The following is a 23,300-nucleotide window of genomic DNA, read 5'->3' as shown; positions in this document are numbered from 1 at the left end:
TCACTCCCCCATAACCCCCCCTTCCCTCACTCCCCCATAACCCCCCCTTCCCTCACTCCCCCATAACCCCCCTTCCCTCACTCCCCCATAACGCCCCCTTCATATCCCCAACCCATCTCCCTCCTTCTTAAATCTGCACCCTCTCGTTCTCAATCCTTCAACCAATGGGAACAATTTCTCCCCATCCACTCTGTTCAACCAACTCATGATTTTGAATACCTCTATCAAATCTCCTCCCAGCTGTCTCTTCTCCAAGAAGAACATCTTAAACTTCTCAACTCTATCTACATTCCTCATCCTTGGAACCATTCTCGTAAATCTTTTCTCCACTCTCTTTAATGTCTTCACATCCTTCCTAAAGTGTATGCTCAGAACTAGATGCGGTACTCCATTTGAGTTTCAACCTTTGGGTGAGATTTTCTGGCCCCAGCCACCGCCAGAATTGCCCAGTCCCGCTGAAAGTCAATGGACTTTTGGCTGGGCCACTGAATCTCCTGCAGTGGGTCCTGCCATGACGGGTCCGGAAAATCCCAGCCACTGTTTTATCCAAGTTTAAGATAGCTTTCTTGCTTTTATACTTTATGCCCCTATTGATAAAGCCCAGGATGCCGTATGCTTTATTAATCACACCTCTCAACCTGTCCTGCCACCTTGAATGATTTATGTACATAGACACCCAGGTCCTAAGCTCCCTCGAAGCTGTGCGCCTGTGCTGCTGAACACCAGTCAATCAGCTGCTGCGTATTTGATTATTAACAGCGCTCACATGGCGTGTGGACAGTGTTCTGCTACTCCATCAGTTGTTGCTTCATGAAGATGTGATACTACACATGGCTGCACTTTCACTGCTGCCTGATCCCACTTGATGTGGCCAGGCCACGTGGGAACATCTGATTGGCCGGCAGCTTGTCCAGTGACAGTGCAGGAAGAGAGCACGCTTGGGGAGTGGGAGAATTTGGAGAAAAGGAGCTGCCATTGGAGACCATAAGACATAGGAGCAGAAATTAGGCCATTCGGCCCATCGAGTCTGCTCCGCCATTCAATCATGGCTGATAAGTTTCTCAACCCCATTCTCCTGCCTTCTCCCCGTAACCTTTGATCCCCTTACCAATCAAGAACCTATCTATCTCGGTCTTAAATACACTCAATGACCTGGTCTCCACAGCCTTCTGTGGCAATGAATTCCATAGATTCACCACCCTCTGGCTAAAGAAGTTTCTCCTCATCTCTGTTCTAAAAGGTCTTCCCTTTACTCTGAGGCTGTGCCCTCGGGTCCTAGTCTCTCCTACTAATAGAAACATCTTCCCCACGTCCACTCTATCCAGGCCTTTCAGTTTTCTGTAAGTTTCAATCAGATCCCCCCTCATCCTTCTAAACTCCATCGAGTATAGACCCAGAGTCCTCAAACGTTCCTCATACGTTAAGCCTTTCATTCCTGGGATCGTTCTCGTGAACCTCCTCTGGACCCTCTCCAGGGCCAGAACATCCTTCCTGAGATACAGGGCCCAAAATTGCTCACAATATTCTACATGTGGTCTGACCAGAGCCTTATAAAGCCTCAGCAGCACATCCCTGCTTTTATATTCTAGTCCTGGGGGAGTTTGTCTGACTCGCAGTGAACCAGTAAGTAGCTTCTGAGGGACCATGAGTTGTGTTGGTGCAAATATTTGTTTCTGAGATACAATTCTGAGTTTGTTAGTCCAGCAGAGACGCTGCTGATCAAATTGGAGGGTAAGGATCCAGTGTGGAGCGGGAACACAAGGATCTACAGAATCCTTCATACTAAAGGCAGTGAGCGGTGTGTGAACACTGTGAGATCCCTTGGCCTGCTCTGCTGCTGCCATTGACCATTCCCCCCACACAGTAACTGCTGCTTCCACCCCAGTAACACAGAGACATGAGCTGCACAGTAGGGGAAGTGGAAGCCCCTTTGCTGGACCCCCACCTGGTTCAAGTCTCTCCAGATCTTTACAGAGAAAAATCAGAGTGGACCAACACAGGGTTACTGCTCCCCTGTTTATTGACTATCAGTTCACATTCCTAAACATTATTGAATGAGTCGTCAACAGTTTCTCCTAGACATCCCACTCACCGTCTTTGTTCTGTTCTGTATCAACGTCAGCTCTTTCTTTGATATAGACTGAGTTTCAGGAAGTACTCACATCATTGAAACTCTGCAGTCCTCCTGTCACATTCTGCCGCTTTACGCAGGATACCCAACTTTAACCGACAAATAAACATCAACAGTGTAGAGGAGAGCCCCTATCAAAGGACAGGTGTTGTTGCATTTGACAAGGGAGGGAGTGAGGCCTCTCAGGTCATCATTCAGCAAAATCCTCATATATACAAGCTTGGTAGTATCAAAAGAATAAGAATGTGGAATGTATGAACAATGAACAGGAAAGGAAAGCAAGAAATGAAAAAGGATAAATTAAACATCCTAGGGTTATGCGAAGAATGGTGGACAGCAGAAGGCAACTTTACGAGTGATAAAATGAGAATGATATACTCAGGAGGAGAAAAGAAACAGAGTGTAGCAGTAAGGTTAGCCTAGGAAGCTGCCAAATGTGTGAGTGAAGTGAAATGTGATTCAGATAGACTGATGCTAGTGAAACTAAAGGGGCAAGCAGTGGACATTACCATCATTCAGGTATATGTACCCACAAGTGAACATCCAGACAAGGAGGTTGATGAAATATATGATAGAATTGAAAAACTAATCGAACAGAAGAGTGGGAAGAGCCATCTGATTGTTTTAGGAGATTGGAACGAAGGAAGAGGCAACAAAGAAGCGGGATCATATGGACTGGATAAAGAAATGAGCCAGGCCAAAAGCTGGTAGAATTTTGCAGAAGAACAGGATTCATGATAACAAACAGGTTGTTTTTATTCTTTTCGTGGGATGTGGACATCGCTAGCTAGGCCAGCAATTTTATTGTTCATCCCAGATTACCCTTGAGAAGGTGGTGATGAGCTGCCTTCTTGAACTGCTGCAGTCCATGTGGTGTAGGTACATCCACAGTGCTGTTAGGTGCTTTAGACGTCATAAAAGAAGATGATATTGATGTAAAATGTTTGGCGATACAGGAAGATTTCAACTGGACTATAAAATAGTGAGACGAAGATACAGGAGTAGTGTAAAGAACTCGAAGACTCAGCCGGGAGCTGACGCAGAACCGGATCATAATCTTGGTGAAAATGGAGACAACTGGAGAAGATCCAAGGTGGAATAGACAGAAAACAGTGGAACCTAGAGAGGCTGAAATAATTAAATGAAGGATTTGTAAATAAAGTAGATGAAGCACTAGCTAGAAATGACAAGAATACCACCTACACGAATGAGCAATGGAAACTAATTAAAGAATCCATCAAGGAAGGTGGGGACCAAATAGCATCCAGTTTTTAAGAGGAAAATGGATCAAGGAACCATGGGTTATGACTGCGATGTTGCAAAGGATGGAAGAAAGGAGAAAACTAAAGAATATCAGTTCTGAAGAAGGTAAGCTGAAATACAAACACTTAAATAATGTGTAACGAAGAGAAACAAAAAAGGCACACCAATGATGGTGAAAAGAGCAATGTGACACACAAAGAATTGGATGGACTAGGAAGGGTAGACTTTATGTGTGCAAAAGAAAAGAAGATTCATTGCATAAAGGACTGAAAACAACGGTAGAGAATAAGGAAGGTGATTTATTAACAAACCCAGATGAAATAAGAAAAAATATGGAAGGAGCACATTGAAGAACCAAAAAAATGAAAAACCTGAAATGATTGAGCTTGAGGAAGAGAGTAATGTTGACATTTCATTGGACCAGAAATACTAGAGAGTGAGATAAGAGCAGCAATAAATGCGATAAAAACTGGAAAATGCAGCTGGAATTGATTAAATACCTACAGAGTTGATTAAAAACATGGAAACAAACTTAGCATCAATGTTTACTATGCTGTGCAAAGATGTTTACTTATCAGGAGATTGGCCAGATGACTTCAAGCAGACAACAATGATCACCCTAAGAAAGAAGCAAAAAGCATACCAATGTTCTGACTTTTATACAATTAGTCTGATTGCCCTTGCATTGAAGGTTGTGTTCAGAGTTATAATAAAGAGAGTGGGTGGGAAGGCACAGAACTACATTGGAGATGACCAGTTTGGTTTCCATGAGGAAACTCTTTCGAGTTATCAACAGTCACAGATTGCAACTCTTTCGAGTACAATCACAGTTCTTGGTTTCCGGGAGTGGGACATGAACCCACAACCCTCTGATTCAAAGGCGAGGGTGCTATGGAGGAAGAGGGACAAGAGAAGCAATCGGCATTATAAGATTAATCAGTGAATACAATTTAGAATTTGGACAGGAACTGTATGTTTGTTTTGTAGATTTTGGGGAAGGATTCAGTCGATTTGAATGGATTAAGCTCTTGACAGTGCTGAAAGACATTGGAGTAGACTGGAGGGATAGACGACTCATATGAAATCTGTACATGGGACAAAGAACAATAATGAGAGTAGCCAAAGAGAGTTGGAACCATGTGTAATTGGAAGAGCAGTTCGACAGGGATGTTTTTTTTATCACCAGTCCTCTTCAATGTCTATGCAGAAGCTATAATAAAAGGTTTTGAAGGCACAGAATCTGGCGTTAATATTGGTGAGGTGGCGGGTGGGGGGGGTGCGAATGATAACGTTGTTGGATATGCAGATGACAAAGCACTTTTAGCAAGTCCAGAAGAAGGATTACAAGAACTGGTAGATAGACTTGTAACAACAGGAATAAACTTAGGAATGAAAGCGAACATTGACAAAATCAAAGTGATGCATATTTCAAAATTACCAACAAATATTCATAGGAAGGCTAATGGAATGCTATCCATTATTAGGAGAGGAATTGAACATAAAAGTAAGTTATGCTTCAGGTGTACAAGGCATTGGTAAGACCACATCTTGATTACTGTGTGCAGTTTTGGTCTCCTTATTTAAGGCAGGATGGCAATGTGCTGGCGGCAGTTCAGAGGAGTTTTACTAGATTGATAGCTGGAATGAGTGGGTTGTCTTATGAAGAAAGGTTAGTCAGACTGGGCTTGTTTCCACTGGAGTTTAGAAGAGTGAGGGGTGACTTGATTGAAGTATATAAGGTCTTGAATGGTCTTGACAAGGTGGACGTGGAAAGGATATTTCCTCTTGTGAGTGAGTCCAGATCTAGGGGGCACTGTTTTACAATTAGGGGTCACCCTTTTAGGACAGAGATGAGAATTCTTTTCCCTGAGGGTTGTGCGACTTTGGAACTCTGTCTCAGAAGGCAGTGGATGCGGGGTCATTGAATATTCTTAAGGTGGAGGTGGATGGATTCTTGTTAGGCAAGGGAATCAAAGGTTATTGGGGTAGATGAAAATGTGGAATTCGAAACACAAACAGACCAACCATAATCTCATTGAATGGTGGAGCAGGCTCGAGGGGCCAAATGGCCTACTCCTGCTCCTATTTCTTATGTTCATTGCAGGAAGAGAACTAGAACAAGTTCAAGAAATCAAATATTTAGGAAGCATAATATCTGCAGACAGAAGATGCAATAAAGAAATAAGAATTAGGATAGCGATGGAAAATATCATATTTGGTAAGAGATGCTTGCTCACCAGAAAACTCAATAAACAACTCAAGAAGCAACTTGTAAAGGGCTTGATTTGAAGTATAAAAGCTTTAGCCCTGAAGAAGGGTCATATGGACTTGAAACATTAACTCTGTTTCTCTCTTCACAGACACTGTCAGACCTGCTGAGTTTTATCAGCATTTTCTGTTTTCACTTTAGCTTGATTTGCAGTTTTGTTTTGTATGGATGCGAGACTTGGACCTTACAGAAAGAGGAGACCAACTTGCTAAATAGCTTTGAAATGTGGGTTTGGATGAGAGAGGAAAGGATCAGCTGGACAGAACAAGTAATGAATGATAAAGTTATAAAAGCAAAGAACTGCGGATGCTGGAAATCCAAAACAAAAACAAAAATACCTGGAAAAACTCAGCAGGTCTGGCAGCATCGGTGGAGAAGAGCACAGTTGACGTTTCGAGTCCTCATGACCCTTCAACAGAACTAAGTAAAAATAGAAAAGGGGTGAAATATAAGCTGGTTTAAATGGAGGGGGGTGGGGTGGTTGGGACAAGAAGAGCTAGGTGGAGGGCCAGTGATAGGTGGAGATAACCAAAAGATGTCACAGACAAAAGGACAAAGAGGTGTTGAAGGTGGTGATATTATCTAAGGAATGTGATAATTAAGGGTAGAAAGCAGGACGAGCAAGGTACAGATAGCCCTAGTGGGGGTGGGGTGGGGTGAAGGAATCAAAAAAGGCTAAAAGGTAGAGATAAAACAATGGATGGAAATACATTTAAAAATAATGGAAATAGGTGGGAAAAGAAAAATCTATATAAATTATTGGAAAAAAGGGGGATCGGAAAGGGGTTGGGGATGGAGGAGAGAGTTCATGATCTAAAATTGTTGAACTCAATATTCAGGCCGGAAGGCTGTAAAGTGCCTAGTTGGAAGATGAGGTGCTGTTCCTCCAGTTTCCGTTGAGCTTCACTGGAACAATGCAGCAAGCCAAGGACAGACATGTAGGCATGAGAGCAGGGTGGAGTGTTGAAATGGCAAGCGACAGGGAGGTCTGGGTAATGCTTGCGGACAGAACGAAGGTGTTCTGCAAAGCAGTCACCCAGTCTGCGTTTGGTCTCTCCAATGTAGAGGAAACTGCATTGGGAGCAACGAATGCAGTAGACTAAGTCAAGGGAAGTGCAAGTGAAATGCTGCTTCACTTGAAAAGAGTGTTTGGGCCCTTGGACGGTGAGGAGAGGGGAAGTGAAGGGGCAGGTGTTGCATCTTCTGCGGTTGCATGGGAAGGTGCCGTGGGAGGGGGTTGAGGAGTAGGGGATGATGGAGGAGTGGACCAGGGTGTCACGGAGGGAACGATCCCTGCGGAATGCTGCCGGGGGGGTGAAGGGAAGATGTGTGTGGCGGTGGCATCATGCTGGAGTTGGCGGAAATGGCGGAGGATGATCCTTTGAATGCGGAGGCTGGTGGGGTGATAAGTGAGGACAAGGGGGACCCAATCATGTTTCTGGGAGGGAGGAGAAGGCGTGAGGGCAGATGCGCGGGAGATGGGCCGGACACGGTTGAGGGCCCTGTCAACCACCGTGGGTGGAAAACCTCGGTTAATGAAGAAGGAGGACATGTCAGAGGAATTGTTTTTGAAAGTGGCATCATCAGAACAGATGTGACGGAGGCGAAGGAACTGAGAGAATGGGATGGAGTCCTTACAGGAAGCGGGGTGTGAGGAGCTGTAGTCGAGGTAGCTGTGGGAGTCGGTAGGCTTGTGATAGATATTGGTGGACAGTCTATCACCAGAAATTGAGACAGAGAGGTCAAGGAAGGGAAGGGAAGTGTCAGAGATGGACCATGTGAAAATGATGGAGGGGTGGAAATTGGAAGCAAAATTAATAAATTTTTCCAGGTCCCAACGAGAGCATGAAGCAGCACCGAAGTAATCATCGATGTACCGGAGAAAGAGTTGTGGGAGGGGGCCGGAGTAGGACTGGAACAAGGAATGTTCCACATACCCCATAAAGAGACAGGCATAGCTGGGGCCCATGCGGGTACCCATAGCCATTTGGAGGAAGTGAGAGGAGTTAAAGGAGAAATTGTTCAGTGTGAGAACAAGTTCAGCCAGACCAGCATCAGCCAGATGGTGGATGGGGATTGTTCGGGCCTCTGTTCGAGGAAGAAGCGGAGAACCACCAGACCATCCTGGTGGGGGATGGAGGTGTAGAGGGATTGGACGTCCATGGTGAAGAGGAGGCGGTTGGGGCCAGGAAACTGGAAATTGTTGATGTGACGTAAGGTGTCAGAGAAATCACGGAAGTAGGTGGGAAGGGACCGGACAAGGGGATAGAGAAGGGAGTCAAGATAGCGAGAAATGAGTTCCGTGGGGCAGGCACATTCGGTCTGCCGGGACAGTCCTGTTTATGGATTTTGGGTAGGAGGTAGAAGCGGGTCGTCTGAGGTTGGGCGACTATCAGGTTGGAAGCTGTGTTGAGGAGAGTGACTGAACAAAGAAATTTGCTGAATGTAATTAGGAAAAAGCAGAGAGACTGGGCAGGGTACATCTTAAGGAGAAATAGATCAGTAAGAGACGTCATGGAAGGAAGATTTCAAGGGAAAAGATGAAGAACAAGGAAGAGAATATGAATCTCGGATGGCTTGAAAATTGAAATTATTGGCAAATGAAAAGACTGGCACAGGATAGAGAGACATGGAAAGACTAATGATGAGTCATGGACCTGCATTCAGGCAGAGCACATACATGATGATAATAATGATTGTTGTTCCAGCAGTAGTTTGTATAAACTTGAAAGCCAGGCCCAGGAGAAGGGTTTTAGAAGGAAAAATTAAAATTGTTTTACAAAATTAGAGTTGGGAAATCATATAAATGAAAATAAGCTGTAAGTGTGAAAGAGACCATTTTGCCTGTTGCCTCCTTCTCCCAGTTCCCTCTCTCCTTCTTAGTGTTTTTTTTACCCCCTCTCTAGCTCTCTCTCTCACACTCTGTCTCTGTCATTCCCTCTCTCTCCCTCTCACATTCCCCCCCCCCACTTCTCTCTCGCTTCCTCCCTCTCACATTCCCTTTCTCTCACAGTCATAGCTGGAGCTGCTTTACCTTCACTGGATCCTCCACCATCTTGTCCTCACTCTCTCCTCCAAATCCGCCAATGGCGGTGCTGAGATCCCAATTCTCTTTTTATTTTCTATTGAAATAGGAGGGTTGTTGTAACTGGGAGAGGGTTGGGGAGGGGACTGTTTATTTATGAACAATTAAAAAGATTCACCTCAGCGCATCCTCGCCGGTAGCTGCCAGAATCAGCCCCTCCCCCCTCAATAAAAAACACACAACTGAAAAGGGATTTTAAAAGATTAAATTATGTTAGCTTCAATTTTCCAGCCTTGAGATTTGTCCCCTTTGAAACTGAATCTAATGTAACAGAAATATTATAAGCTGTCAGTTGTGGCTTAGTTAGCACTCTCATCTCTGAGTCAGAAGGTTGTGGGTTCAAGTCTTGCTCCAAAGACCTAAGCACTGAGCCTGACACTCTGGTACAATACTAAGAGAATGCTGCACTGTCAGAGGTACCATTTTTCAGAAGAGTTAAACCTGTCTGCTTCTCAAGTGAAAGTATCCCATGACACTACATTATAGAAGAGCAGGGGAGTTATCCCTCATGTGCAGGTCAATGTGAATCCCACAATCAATGTCACAAAAACAGATTATCTGCTCATTATCACATTCCCCTTTGTGGGAGCTTGCTGCGTGCAAATTGGCTGTCACGTTTTTTATATTACAACAGTAACTACATTTCAAAAAGAATTTCATTAGCTGTAAAGTGACTTTAGATACCCTGATATTGTGAAAGGTGATATATAAATGCAAGTCTTTGTTTCTTCCTTAGGGAAATGTTATGCTTCGAATGAACAGGAAACCCATTGATGGAGAAAGTATACCATTCCACAGTGACATTGACCAAGAGTGTACAGAACTCTTACTGTAGGCGTCTGAGTGTTTCAATCAATAGGAACACACCATGCTGACAAATCAGGTAGTTTGGGTTGAGCTAAAAAGTGAATTTATTGTGAGTTATAAATCTACACAGAAGATTGATAAAACAGCAGACAAACAACACAATATTCAGCTTACATCAAACTTTGAATCAACCAAAATAATAAAGCATTTGAAAATGACTCAAGATCTTTCCCAGAACATGAAATGAAACTTGGAAGAGTGTAAGGTGAACATATTACACCGTTATTACATCGAGGTATGATGGGCTGAGGGAACTCAGGTCTGTAGAGACTCACAAGGACATAAGAAATTGGAGCAGGAGTAGGCCATTCAGCACCTCAAGCCCACTGCACCATTCAATGAGATCAAGGCTGACCTTCTACACACCATTTTCCTGCACTATCCTGTATCCTTTGATGCTTTTGATATCTAGAAATCCATTGATCTCAGTCTTGAACATACTCAACGATTGAGCCTTCACATCCCTCTGGGGCAGAGAATTCCAAAGATTCACCACCAAATTCCTCCTCATCCTGGTCCTAAATGGCATGACCCTTATTCTGAGACTGTGTCCCCAGGTCCTAGACCACCCCGCCACCCCTCCCCAGCCAGTGGAAACTACCTTTCTGCATCTACCTGTCAAGTCCTGTAAGAATTTTGTATGTTTGAATAAGATCACCTCTCATTCTTTTAAACTCTAGGGAATAACGCCCAGTCTATTTTATCTTTCTAACCTATTCAATTTAAATCACCTCCTCTCCATCATCATACTCAGGATAGTAGTCCTCCCAGACAGGACAGTACAAACATTCCCCATGGTATTAGTCAAGCACCCATCACCTGAAGAGGATCTGTCTATAATTCACATCAAATTAAGCAGGGTCTGATTCTACCCCATACCCACTCCTGAGAGCTGGCTCACTTTACTAACACACATACTCACATCAGGGGAAACTATCTCAGAATACCACAGACAGAAGTATCTTTAAAATTCCAATTCCAGTGGTCAGAAATGACACCGAAGTTTAGTGGCAGAGGATGGAGCTCATTTCCATCATACAAACCCACCAATGGTTACAGAGATCCAGTACTCATGTGAGTTCATAGGAAGTTTCCATATTCCTGGACAGCACTAACTAATTTGCAAAACTCTGCTCTTTGGTCTCCTCCCATTCACCATAATTGTTCTGCAGCCGTCAATTTGGTTTAACTATTTTTTTATTCATTCAGGGAGTGTGGGCTTCACTGGCTGGGCCAGCATTTATTGCCCATCCCCAGTTGCCCTTAAGAAGGTGGTGCTGAGCTGCCTTCAGGAACCGCTGCAGTCCATGTGGTATAGGTACACTCACAGTGCTGTTAGGAAGAGAGTTCCAGGATTTTGACCCAGTGACAGTGAAGGAACGGTGATATGTTTCCAATCATATTCAACTTCTACACCCTTGTTTCCCAAATTACCTTTACTTTCTTCCTTCCTGGTCCGTCTCCCTTCTTCTCATATCCAGGGGAGTGAAGATTTGAGTGTATCTGGTACACAACTGGTTTAGCCATCCATCACCAGATCTGACTGGACTACATCAAGTACAAGTGGTCCTGCTTTCCTCTGCCAAAACTGCTCATTACTCCGGGACCATCCTTAAGAGGAAAGATAACCAACAACATCTCCCCAAAACTAACTGTGTCCTTGTGGAAGTTATGTTCCAGCTGTACAGAGCTCTGTTTAGACCCTATCTGGAGAACTGTGTTCAGTTCTGGGCACCGCACCTCAAGAAGGATATATTGGCCTTGGAGGGAGAGCAGCGTAGATTCACCAGAATGTTCCTGGGGCTAAAAGGGTTAAATTCTATGGACAGGTTGCACAGACTGAGCTTGCATTCCTTCAATGGCGAAAATTAAGGGGTAATTTAATTGAGCTATTTAATTGATGATTAAACAAGTTGATAGAATAATTACAGCAGAACTATTCCTCTGGTGGGAGAGTCCAGACCAAGGGGGCATAGCATTAGAGCAAGACTGTTCAGGGACGACGTGACAGACAGAGTGCAACAGAAGCAGGTGACCCAGCTCCGAGTCCGTGTGGAGATGTTAGTGTATAGTGAGAAAGAAGATGGTGAAACAATCCTAACACATGTCACATTGGAAGAGTTTGTCTCCCTTGTGGGTTCACTGTTGTTTCAGATCGACGGAGAATTGAGTAAGATTTTATTACACAACTCACACCAATAGTGTTTCTCCCGTGTGAGTGCCTTGATGGATCAGGAGATATGCTGACTGTTTGAAAACATTATCAGACACCTCACATCAATGGTTTCACATCTGTGTGAATCTGCTGATGCTTCAGGAGGAGTGGGTGAAAGCCTTTTCACAAACATCGCACCTGAAGAGTTACTCCCCTGTGTGAATCCTCCGATGGAGCAGTAGGTATGATGACCTCGAGAAGGATTTGTTGCACACATCACATGGGAATGGTTTCTCCCCAGTGTGAATGCGTCGGTGCTCCACAAGTGTCGATAACTGCGTGAAGGCTTGGTTACACACCTCACACTTGAAGGGTTTCTCCCCTGTGTGAATCCTCTGGTGCCTCAGGAGATCAGAGGATTGGATGAAAGCCATCTCACAAAATTCACATCTGAAGGGTTTCTCCCCTGTATGAATCATCTGGTGTATCAGGAGGCTTGAAGACCTTACAAAAGCTTTATCGCAAACGTTACACTTGAACGGTTTCTCCCCTGTGTGGATCTTCTGATGGACCAGGAGGCTCCCTAACTGTGAGAAGGCTTTGTCACACACCTCACACTTGACCGGTTTCTCCCCAGTGTGAATGCGTTGGTGTGCACGGAGGGTCGATAACTGTGCAAATGATTTGCTGCACACCTCACACGTGAATGGTTTCTCCCCTGTGTGAATGCGTTGGTGTACGCGGAGGGTCGATGAGTCTGAGAATGATTTGTTGCACACCTCACACTTGAATGGTTTCTCCCCTGTGTGAATGCGTTGGTGTTCGCGGAAGGTTGATGAATGTGAGAATGATTTGTTGCACACCTCACATGTGAATGGTTTCTCCCCTGTGTGAATCCGTTGGTGTGTGCGGAGTGTCGATAATTGTGAGAATGATTTGTCACACACCTCGCACTTGAATGGTTTCTCCCCAGTGTGCATTCGTCGGTGCCTGTGAAGGTTCCATGACTTTGAGAATGACTTGTCACACACCTCGCACCTGAACAGCTTTTCGTCTGTGTGAATGTGTTGCTGATGCAAGAGCATCGATGACTGTATACATGCTTGGTTGCACACCTCACTCTCGAATGATTTCTCTTCCATGTACTTTTGCAGTTGTTTCTCAGATGGTGGTCAGGATCTATCTGCGGTGTCTATCCTCTCTGTATTCTCTGGTGTAGTACGGTGCAATCCTTCTGTAAAACAGGAAAAGGAAACATGATTTACTCCAACTCCCTCTCCTCCTTTGTTGAAGAGGCTGACTCCTCAGTGGCAACCTTCTTTCCTCCGCCCAGCATCACCCGTCTTCCCAGGTGCCATAATGGAAGTGCAAAAGACAGTTGGGGGATGGAGTGTAAAAGAGTCTATCAATTCACTATTAGCTCGTGTCGTTAGTGCAGTTTTACCGTTAGTGTATGAGTTTAAGATGAAAACAATTCCGAAGAAATGATAATTCAGTAGAGCCTTTGAAGTGTGAGAATCGAAGGAAAATATTGCTTCAGTGTAGCTGATTGAAGGGTTCTGGTTTATCCTGGGAAATTAGATACACTGCACTCGCTCAGACTGCACATCCCAAATTCAGCTATCAGCCACAGCACTGGGCAAAACTATCAAATCCGAGCCCAGGATGTTGGGAAAGGCCGAGGCCTTCAGGTAAAATCTTTAAAGGCAGCATTAAAAGACATTTCAATTAATGTGTCTCCAGATACGGCAGACAAATTGCTCTGATAGGGAGAGGCAAGCTGGAAAGATCTGAAAATAAGGATGAGAATTTTAAGATCAAGGTGTTGCTGGACCAGAAGTCAATGTCGATCAGTGTGCACAGGGGTGATTGGGGAATGGGTCTTGGTGTCAGTTCGGACATGGGCTGCAGAGTTTTGGAGGAGCTCAAGTTTTCAGTACAATTTGTGAGAGCAGCCAGGAGAGCATTGGGATAGTTGAATCGAGAGTCTACAAAGGTGTGGATGAAGGTTTCAGCAGCAGATGAGCTGAGGCAGGACGTCACTGGTCTCTCCTGTGAGTGGAGCTTGTACCTCTTCCTATGTACGGTGTCCCTATTCCTGACCAACATAGGGAAATGACAATGAGAGCCAGGAATGGTAATGGAGAACCCTTCATAGAATCATATAGACTCATAGAATAGTACGTCATAAAAGGTGTCTATTTGACCCTTCATGTCTGGGCTGGCTCTTTTGAAGAACAATCCAGTTTGTCTCACTGCGCCACTCCTCCCCCGAATCCCTATAATTTTCCCTCTTTCAAGTATTTATCCAATTCCCTCCTGAAGGTTATTATTGAATTTGCATCCACTGCCTTATCAGACAGTGCATTCTAAATGCTAACCACGCGTTGTCTGAAAAAGGTTTTCCTCAAGTCGCCTCTGATTCTTTTGCCAATCATCTTTTATCTGTAACCTCTAGTTATTGACCCTTCTGCCAATGGAAACAGCTTTCTCTTTCTCCCTGTCTAAACGCTTCATGATTTTAAATGTCTCTAACAAATCTCCTCTTAGCCTTCTCTGCTTTAAGGGAAACAATCCCAGCTTCTCCAGCCTATCCACGTAACTGTAATCACTCAACCCTGGAACATTCTAGTAAATTTCTTCTGTACCCTCTCCAAAATTCTTCCTTGGACCTCCCCCAGACCACCTCAGCCTCTCTCTAACAGACAAGCTGAATGGACAGTCTTAATGAGCAAGACGCAGTCCACAAACCAACCAGCTGTTGTCAGTTACACAAGACAGCTGAATGATCAGGAAACAGTACAAAGCAGTGCATCATACATTTCTCTACATCAAATCAAATTCCATTCACCCCCTCCCTACACATCAATTTCAAAGCATAACCTCACTTCTGAGCATTGACCCAGCTCTTCAGCTGGTCACAATGAACTCCAGTATTAACCTCTGGAACAGCTGGCTGTAAAACCTGAAGTAAGGACGGTCTGGTTAAACACACAAAGCTCAATATAATCCTGAATCAGGGAGCTGGCCACCGTGCTGTCCAGCAACAACAACAACTTGGATTTCTACAGCACCTTTAACATTGTAAAAGGTCCCAAAACACTTCAAGGTGCATTATCAGACAACATTTGACAGCAAGTCACTTATGGAGATTTTAGAAGAAATGGTCAAATGCTTGATCAAACAGGTAGCTTTGAAGAAGTATCTTAAAGAAGGGGAGAAAGATGGGGAGGTTTAGGGAGGGAATTCCAGAGCTAAGGGCCCAGGCAGTGGAAGGCACACGCACCAAGGGTGGAATGGTTAAAATCACAGATGCTCAAGAGACCAAAATTGGAGGAGTGCAGAGGTCTTAGAGGGTTGTAGAGCTGAGGTGACTGTCAACCTTGGCTCGGGGGTAGCACTCTCACCTCTGAGTCAGAAGAATGTGGGTTCAAGCCCCGCTCCAGGACTTGGGCACTGAGGCTGAACCTCCAGTGCTGTACTGAGGGTGTGCTGCATTGTCAGAAGTGCTGTCTTTCAGATAAGATCTCAAACTGAGGCCCCGTCTGCTCTCTCTCTCTCTCTAAGGTGGGTGTAAAAGATCCCATGGCACTATTTTGAAGAAGAATAGGGGAATTATTCCTGGTGTCCTGACCAACATTAATCCCTCAATCAACACCACTAAAAAACAACTTATCTGGTCATTATCACATTGCTGTTTGTGGGAGCTTGCTGTGCGCACATTGGCTGCCGTGTTTCCTACATTACAACAGTGGCCACACTTCAAAAGAAATTAATTGGGTATAAATCACTTTGAGACATCTGGCTGTGAAAGGCTTCATATAAATGCAAGTCTTTTTTTTTCTTTTCTGAGGAGGCTACAGAGATAGGGGGAGGTCTTGGAGGGATTTGGAAAGACAGGAAACATCCAGATCACAACACACAGACAGAACTGACCATTCACAGTCCACAGGATAATAACCAGCTCCCAACACACACACAGACAGAACTCAACAATAGGAAATCAGTAAGAATCCTCAGACACTCTGCACCTCCCAGATAATTACACCTCACCTTCTCATATTCAGTAATGAGCCATCAACAAAAGTCAGCCTGTAAATCAGAAGGGAAATGCTTCCAATAAACACACTCAATATCCAACACACAGCTCCAGGCAAACAGTTCAGCACAAAGCACCGAGTAAACAGCTCTCTCAGCTGGATGTTCTCACACAGCATAAGGGGCATTTCCACAGCTGATTCCCCACAGGATAGTCAGACTGCCTGAAGATTAGTGTGGATATTATGTGATGTAATTATTATAAATTGTGTTCGTTCACTCACCATGTCCTGAATTGGTTTTGAGTCCGTACAGGAAGTGAAGCAGCTGTGGAACAGGAAGGGGAGGGAATGGGCAGAGTGGGTGGGGCTCTCTGATTGACGTCTCTCACAGCCAATCCAAATATTTCAGGAGCAACATGAGTTTCCTGAAGTTTGGGAAACTGACCGGTGAAATGGAGGAGACTTTGAGCAGCAGATCAGGTGGGGATTTAAACTTATCATTGTCCCATCTGAATAAAACCTCACTTATTCCAGCTGCTGTCTCAGTTCCCCCGGTAAATGTTTGACAGAGATTTCTAGTGTGGGAATAACATTCTTCAGCCTCAGAGGCTTTCAAACTGACAACATCAGTGTGGGATGTGTAGCCTTGGATGTGTTTGACAGCAGATCAGAAGAGGAAGACCCACAGCATCCAAGGCAGTGATGACGTGCAGTGGTGGGATCAGCACATGCACAGGAGAGAGAAACATGGGAGGGACGGACACCGGAGGAGAGGCATGAGATGGAGGAACAGAGAAGAGAAAGTGGCGGATGAGATTGACCAGTGCTTGAGAAGTAACTCTGGAACCCGGGAGTGACTGTGCCTCGGATTTACTCCAGAGTGACCAACTCTGAGGGAACAAAATAAGGGACACTTTGACCCGGAGAGGGGGCATGCAACTTTTTGTTTGTATCCTAGTTTTTAAAGCACAGAAACAGACCAATTAGCCCATCTGCTTTCTACCGGTGCTTATGCTCCACATGAGCTTTCTCCCTACCTATCTTATTTCACCCAATCAGCAGATCCTTCTATTCCTTTTTCCCTCATGTACTTACCTGGCTTCCCACCAAATACATCAAAACTATTTACCTCAACCATTCCCTGTGCTGGCAAGTTCCACATTCTAATCATTCTCTTAGTGAAGAAGTTTCTCCTGAATTCCTCATTGGGTTTATTATTGACCATCTTATATTTCTGGCCCCTAGTTTTGGACTCTCCCACACAAGTGGAAACATCTTCTCTCCATTTACCCCCAAATTCTTAATTTTATAATTCATGATTTTAAAGATTTCTATCATGTCACCCTTATCTTTTCTAGGGAAAAGAGTGCTAGCCTGTTTAGTCTTTCCTGATAGTTACTATCTCTCAATTCTCAATATCATCCTTATGCATGTTTTTTGCACCTTCTCCAGTTCCTTTATGTCCTTTTTCAATCTGGAGATCAGAACTGTGCACAGCTCTCCAAGTGTGATTTAAGCAAGGTTCTATACAAGTTCAACATAACTTCTCAGTTTTTCAATTCTATTCCTCGAAAATTTACCCCAAGATATTGTTTGATTTGTTAAAAAATGGCCTTGTTGACCTGCCTTGCTACTTGTAATGATTGATGAACCTGTAGTTCTGCCCTTGCGCAACTTGTAAATATGATCTTTGGTCCTCCCTAAGCTATCCAATTAGGGGAGCTGAATATCCAGTGTGAAGGAAGATTCTTTTGAAATAACGTATCTGGACAGTGTCCTGGTGGTGGAGTGAGTGAATACTGAGTCTAATGGTAGCGGCTCTGATTAGGGGACCGGCTGTGTTCTTGATCCTGTCGGGACTCTTTAGTGTTGTAGATGTTCCCATCCATATGAGTGGTGAGTGTTCCATCACACTCCTGACTTGAGCCTTCTCGATAGTGAGGAGGATTTGAGTGGTTTGGAGGGGTCTCCCAGCACCTTACGAGGAGGCCGGGTTTGATCATCCGCTCACCATTTTTAGCTGAAGGTACTTTAACATTGTGCCTTGCACTCGTGTGCTGAGTCCCATTGTGGCTTTGCGTGGAATAAAAACAGAAAATGCTGGAAAAATTCAACATGTCAGGCAGCATTTGTGGAGAGAAGGAGTAAGTGTTTCACATCTGTGACCTTTCATTAGAACTGGGAAAAAAAAGTTGGAGATGTAATGGGTTTTGAGCGAGGGATGGCTGGGACAAGGAGGAAAGGAATGTTTGTGATAGGGTGGAAGACAGGAGAGATTGAATGACAGTAAAGTTAGTCTTCCAGAGCCAATGGAATGGTGATGGGATAAGAAAAGAAACAAAAGATGTACCTAAAGCAGGTGTGTTGCCAACTGAAAGAAAAAAAAACTGAAACAAGCAAAAAAAAATGGAAACAAAATGGGGGCCAGAGTTTACGGTCTGAAACAGTTAAACTCAATGTTGAGTCTCCAAAGCTGTAAAGTGCTTATCGGAAAGAGTTTCACTGGGATAGTCAAGTTCCCCCATTTCTTTTGCATCCGTTCTCACGATACAATCTTCCACAACAACGCTTCTGAGATACCTTTTTTTCCCTCAACCGAGGATTCCCCCCTACCACCCTCCAACTAACCCATGGTTGACACAGCTCTGGGCCATGTCTGCCATGTTTCTCACACTTCTGGTCTCACCCCTCCTCCCCCCACCCCGCACCACAATAAGGTCCCCTTGTCCTTACCTTTCCTCCATATTCAATGGATCATTTGCTGCCATTTCCTCCACCTCAGGCATGATTGCACCACCAAACATATTTTCCACTTCCTCCCCTCTTTAACATTCCGGAAAGACCATTTCCTCCGTGGCACCCTGCTCCACTCCTCAATCACCCCCAACACCCCCTTTCCATGCCATCACAGGAGGTGTAACACCTGCTTATTTTCCTCCTCTCTCCTCACCGACCAAAGCCACAAACACTCCTTCCAGATGAAGCTGCAATTTACGTCTACTTTTTTCGATTTAGCCTACTGCATTTGCTGCTGACAATGTGGTGTCCTCGACATTGGGGAGATCAAACGCAGATTGTGTGACCAGTTTATGGAACACCTCCATTCAGTCTCAAAACATGACCCTGAGCTCCTGGTGATCTATCATTTTAATTCTCCATCTTGCTCTCACACTGACGTTTCTGCTCTTGGCCTGCTGCACTGTTCCAGTGAGGCTCAACTTAAGCTTGAGGAACAGCATCCCATGTTTCGATTAGGCACTTTACAGAATTCTGGACTCAACCTTGAGTTCAACAATTTCAGACTGTAAACTCTGATCCTCATTTTGTTTCCTTGCCTTTGCTTGTTTCATATGTTTTCTTTAATGTAGCAACACACCAGCTTTAGGGACATCTTTTGTTCCTTTGTGTCTTTTCTTATCCCATCACCATTCTCTTTGGCCCTGGAAGACTAACTTTTCTGTCACCCAATCTCTCCTGTCGTCCTCCCTAACACAGACCTTCCTTTTTGTCCTTGTCCCACCCACCCGTTGCTCAAAACCTGTTACATCTTTGACCTGTCCCAGTTCTGATGAAAGATCTCAGATCTGAAATGTGAATTCTGTTTCCCTGTTACACAGGTGCTACCTTATCTGCTGAGTTTTTTCAGTGTTTTCGATGTTTATTTCAGATTTCCAGCATCCGCAGTATTCTGCTTTTCAGTGGTGACGGAGGAGTCTGGGATGTTTCCAGGTTGATACGATTCAGTGAGTATCACTGCTACTTGACCACTCTGTGGGGCAGCTCTCCTCACTTGGTCACTTGTCCTCAGACCTTGGTAAGAGAGACTTTACAGATTTCACTGGGCTGAGATCACCTTACTCTTATTCTGACACAATGTCAGGATTGTCCAGATCTATCTGATTTTCCTCTTATTATTGGACTTTGTAGTGATTGTTTATCATTGTTTGCTTGGCCACTTCAGAGGGCAGTTCAGAGTCAACGGTGTTGTGTGGGACTGGAATCACATGTAGACCAGGCCAGGTAGTTGTTGCAGGTTCCCTTCCCCGAAGCACAATATTTGAACAAGGTTTTTACCAACCTGAAAGTTTTTATGCTTTTATTTTGATTCTATTCCACAAATTCCAAAATGAATTAAATTCAGCTTCACAACTTGGAGTAGTTGAGGTCTTCTTCTTATTGTGCCCATGGACAGTCTATACATGGCCCAGCCAGAACTGGACACATTTTTGCACCTTGTTGTTGAATTCGGCAAGATCTGCAACAGTGCAGAGTTCTTCTAGCGATAGGCATTGCAGGAGATGTTGCATAGACTGTGGCTCAGTTCCACATTCACAAGTTGTCGGACTGGTTGTATATTCCCATTTGCTTAGTGATACCTTTGAACGACCTACACCAGTCCTAAGTCTGTTAAGGCACTTCCAGGTTGCCCAGTTGCAATTAGCTCCTGGGGGAAGGCTTTCATCCGGTAGAATTTCCATTGCTAGGGGTTGTTCGAGACTGGCGAGCCGGTCTTTCCACAAGGCGATGCAGGCTTCAGATGGGGTTAATTGTAATGGAACAACACTGTTTATGAAGCTCTTCCTTGACTTTAGGCGGCTGGGTGTAGGTGTAAGACCATGTAGAGGGTGCCTCTCATCTGATGTTTGACAGAGTCGCTCTTTCTTGCTGGCTACCGTTCTTCTTATATCAGGGGGAGCGATACCCACCAGGATATATAGGCTGTTGGCATTTGTTGGTTTTAAACAACCTGTGATAAGCTGGCAGCTTGCATTCAGAACGGCATCCAACTTCTTAGCATGAGTAGATCTTTCCCATGCAGGGCAGGCGTATTCGGCAGTGGAATAGCAAAGAGCAAGTGCACTGGTTCACAATGTTTTCGAGCTTGCTCCCCATTTTGTGTTAGTGAGCTTATTCAGGATGTTGTTTCATGCGCTCACTTTTGCCTTTGTCTTTTCGATGTGGTTCTTGAAGGTGAGGCATCTGTCAAGGGTGACTCCTAAGTAGATAGGGTGCTCGCAATGCGTCAGTGTTGCTCCACACCAGGTTACTTTAAGCTGTCGTTTGGCTTCACGGTTTCTGAGGTGGAATGCACAAACTTGCGTCTTTGATGGGTTTGCGCGAAGGTGGTTTTCTTCATAGTAGGATGTTAGTCCCTCCAAGGCCTCAGAAAGCGTTTTCTCCACGGTGTTAAAATCAGTGCTTTGGACAGTGACACATAAGTCATTAGCATATATAAAACGGCGTGTGACACTGTCTATAGGTTGGTCATTCGTGTAGATGTTGTACAGTAGTGGTGCAAGCACGCTTCCCTGAGGAAGACCATTCTTCTGAATATGCCACCTGCTGCACTTCCCACCTAGTTCAACATAGAACCAGTGATTCTGAAGCATGCTTTCTAACAGCTCTGTTAAGTGAATATCTTTTGTCATCTCTAGGATCTTGCAGAGGAGACATCTATGGATCACTGTATCGTATGCTGCTGACAGGTCTACAAAAACAGCACCTGTTACCATCCCTTGCTCAAAACCATCTTCGATATGTTGTGTGAGTTTGAGCAGTTGGCTTGTTGTTGATTTGCCGGGGCGGAAACCTGCTTGCTCTGGAATGATCTTCTCATCTACAGTTGGTGCTATCCTATTGAGTATCAGGCATTCAAACAGCTTATTGGTGTGGCAAAGCAGTGAAATTGGCCGAAAACTCTTAGGATCTGAGGGATCTTTTCCAGGCTTTAATAGTGCTATTATATGTGCCTTCTACCAAATATTAGGTAGCTTGTGTGTTGCCAGGCAGTGACTGAACAATTGTAGGAGCCATTTCTTTGCTTGCTGTCCAAAATGCTTTATCTGCTCCGTTGCTCTGTTGTCAAGACCAATTGCTTTCCCGTGTTTTAGACTAGATATACCAGTTTCCAGCTCTTCCATGGTGAATGGTCCAGTGAAGCCACGGTCATCACTATACTTCTTCCTATCTAGTTGTGCTCTTGGTTGTTTCTAGTTATTTTTCCATTTAGGAGCAACTGGTGTGCAACTTGGTTAGCAGACACATTTGGATGTTGAGTAGTTGAGGTGAGTAGCATAGATATCTTTAAGGGGAAACTAGATAAGCACATGAGGGAGAAAGGAACAGAAGGATATGCTGATAGGGCGAGATGAATAGGGGTGAGAGGAGACTCGTGTGAAGCATTAACACCAGCATAGACAAGTTGGGCCGAATGGCCTGTTTCTGCACTGTAATTCTATGTCTGTAACTTTCCGTGGTTGGATTTGAACTCTCAATCTCTGGATTGTTAATCCAGCATCATAGCAATTTGTCTGCCATACCTGGAGACACATTAATTGAAATGTCTTTTAAAGCCTTCTTTAGAGATTTTACCTGAAGGCCTCGGCCTTTCCCAAAAGCCTGGGCTTGGATTTGATAGTTTTGCCCAGTGCTGTAGCTGATAGCTGAATTTGGGATGTGCAGTCTGAGCGAGTGCAGTGTATCTAATTTCCTAGGATAAACCAGAATCCTTCAATCAGCTACACTGAAGCAATATTTTCCTTAGCTTCTAGCACTTCCTGTCCAGTGTGTTTTCTTCAAATAATTTTGGAAAACAAGGGGAGAAATTTCAAAACTTCCACTGAATTAACATTTCTGCTGAGTGTTTTTTTATATTAAGCAGATACTCTAAGGGAAAAACTGGTTTTCGCCAGCACAACATGAGCTCATCGGGATAGAGAATAATTTATCTAAGTTTCCTGATGATAGCAAGCTGGGTGAAAGTTAAGTTGTGGGGAGGACATAGAGAGGCTGCAAAGAAATATAGACAGGTTAGATGAGTGGCCAACAACGTGGCAGATGGAGTATAATATAGGAACAGTAAAGTTATTCACCTTGCTCATAAGGATAGAAAGGCAGTATATTTTTTCAAAAGTAAGAAACTTGTAGTGTTGATGTTGAAAGAGACTTCGGTGTACAAGGAATGCAGAAAGCATACAGGTGCAGCAAGCAATTGGAAACATAAATGGCATGTTGGCCTTTATTGCAAGGGGGATTGGAGTACAGGGCTAGAGAAGTTTTGCTACAATTGAACAGGGTTTTGGTGAGACCATATCTGGAATACTGTGTGCAGTTTTGGTCTTCACATTTAGGAAAGGATATCCTTGCAGTCGAGATGGTACGCTGAATGTTCACTAGATTGGTCCCTCAGATAAGGGTGCTGCCCAATGATGAGCGGCTGTGTAAATTGGGCCTATATTCTTTGAGTTCAGAAGAATGAGTGGCGATATTATTGAAATATACAAATTTCTAAAGGGGCCTGATAGGGTAGACATTGAGAGATTGTTTCTGCTGATTGGGGAGTCTAAAACACGGGGGCACATTCTCAGGATAAGGGGCCGATCTTTTAGGACTGAGATGAGGATAAATTTCTTCAGTCAAAGAGTTGTGTGTCTTTGAAATTCTCTACCCCAGAGTGTTGTGGATGCTCCATCGTTGCATACATTTACAGC

At 44.3% G+C, this 23,300-nt stretch overlaps 1 protein-coding gene across 1 annotated transcript in view; it reads right to left on the bottom strand.

Annotated features, from left to right (window-relative positions):
• Window positions 1-13,027, bottom strand: part of LOC144695458 (uncharacterized) — a 101,275-nt gene extending 88,248 nt beyond the window's left edge. Inside the window, 2 exon segments of the mRNA XM_078566343.1 lie at window positions 9,982-10,081; window positions 11,950-13,027. Of these exon segments, the coding sequence (XP_078422469.1) occupies window positions 9,982-10,081; window positions 11,950-12,912 (1,063 nt within the window). The 5' untranslated portion in view covers window positions 12,913-13,027.
• Between the last annotated feature and the right edge of the window lie 10,273 nt (window positions 13,028-23,300).

This window comes from Cetorhinus maximus, chromosome 21 (genome assembly GCF_964194155.1).
Source record: "Cetorhinus maximus chromosome 21, sCetMax3.hap1.1, whole genome shotgun sequence".
Classification (NCBI taxonomy): domain Eukaryota; kingdom Metazoa; phylum Chordata; class Chondrichthyes; order Lamniformes; family Cetorhinidae; genus Cetorhinus; species Cetorhinus maximus.
Note: the sequence above shows the minus strand (reverse complement) of the source record. Positions and strands in the feature narration are given on the sequence as shown.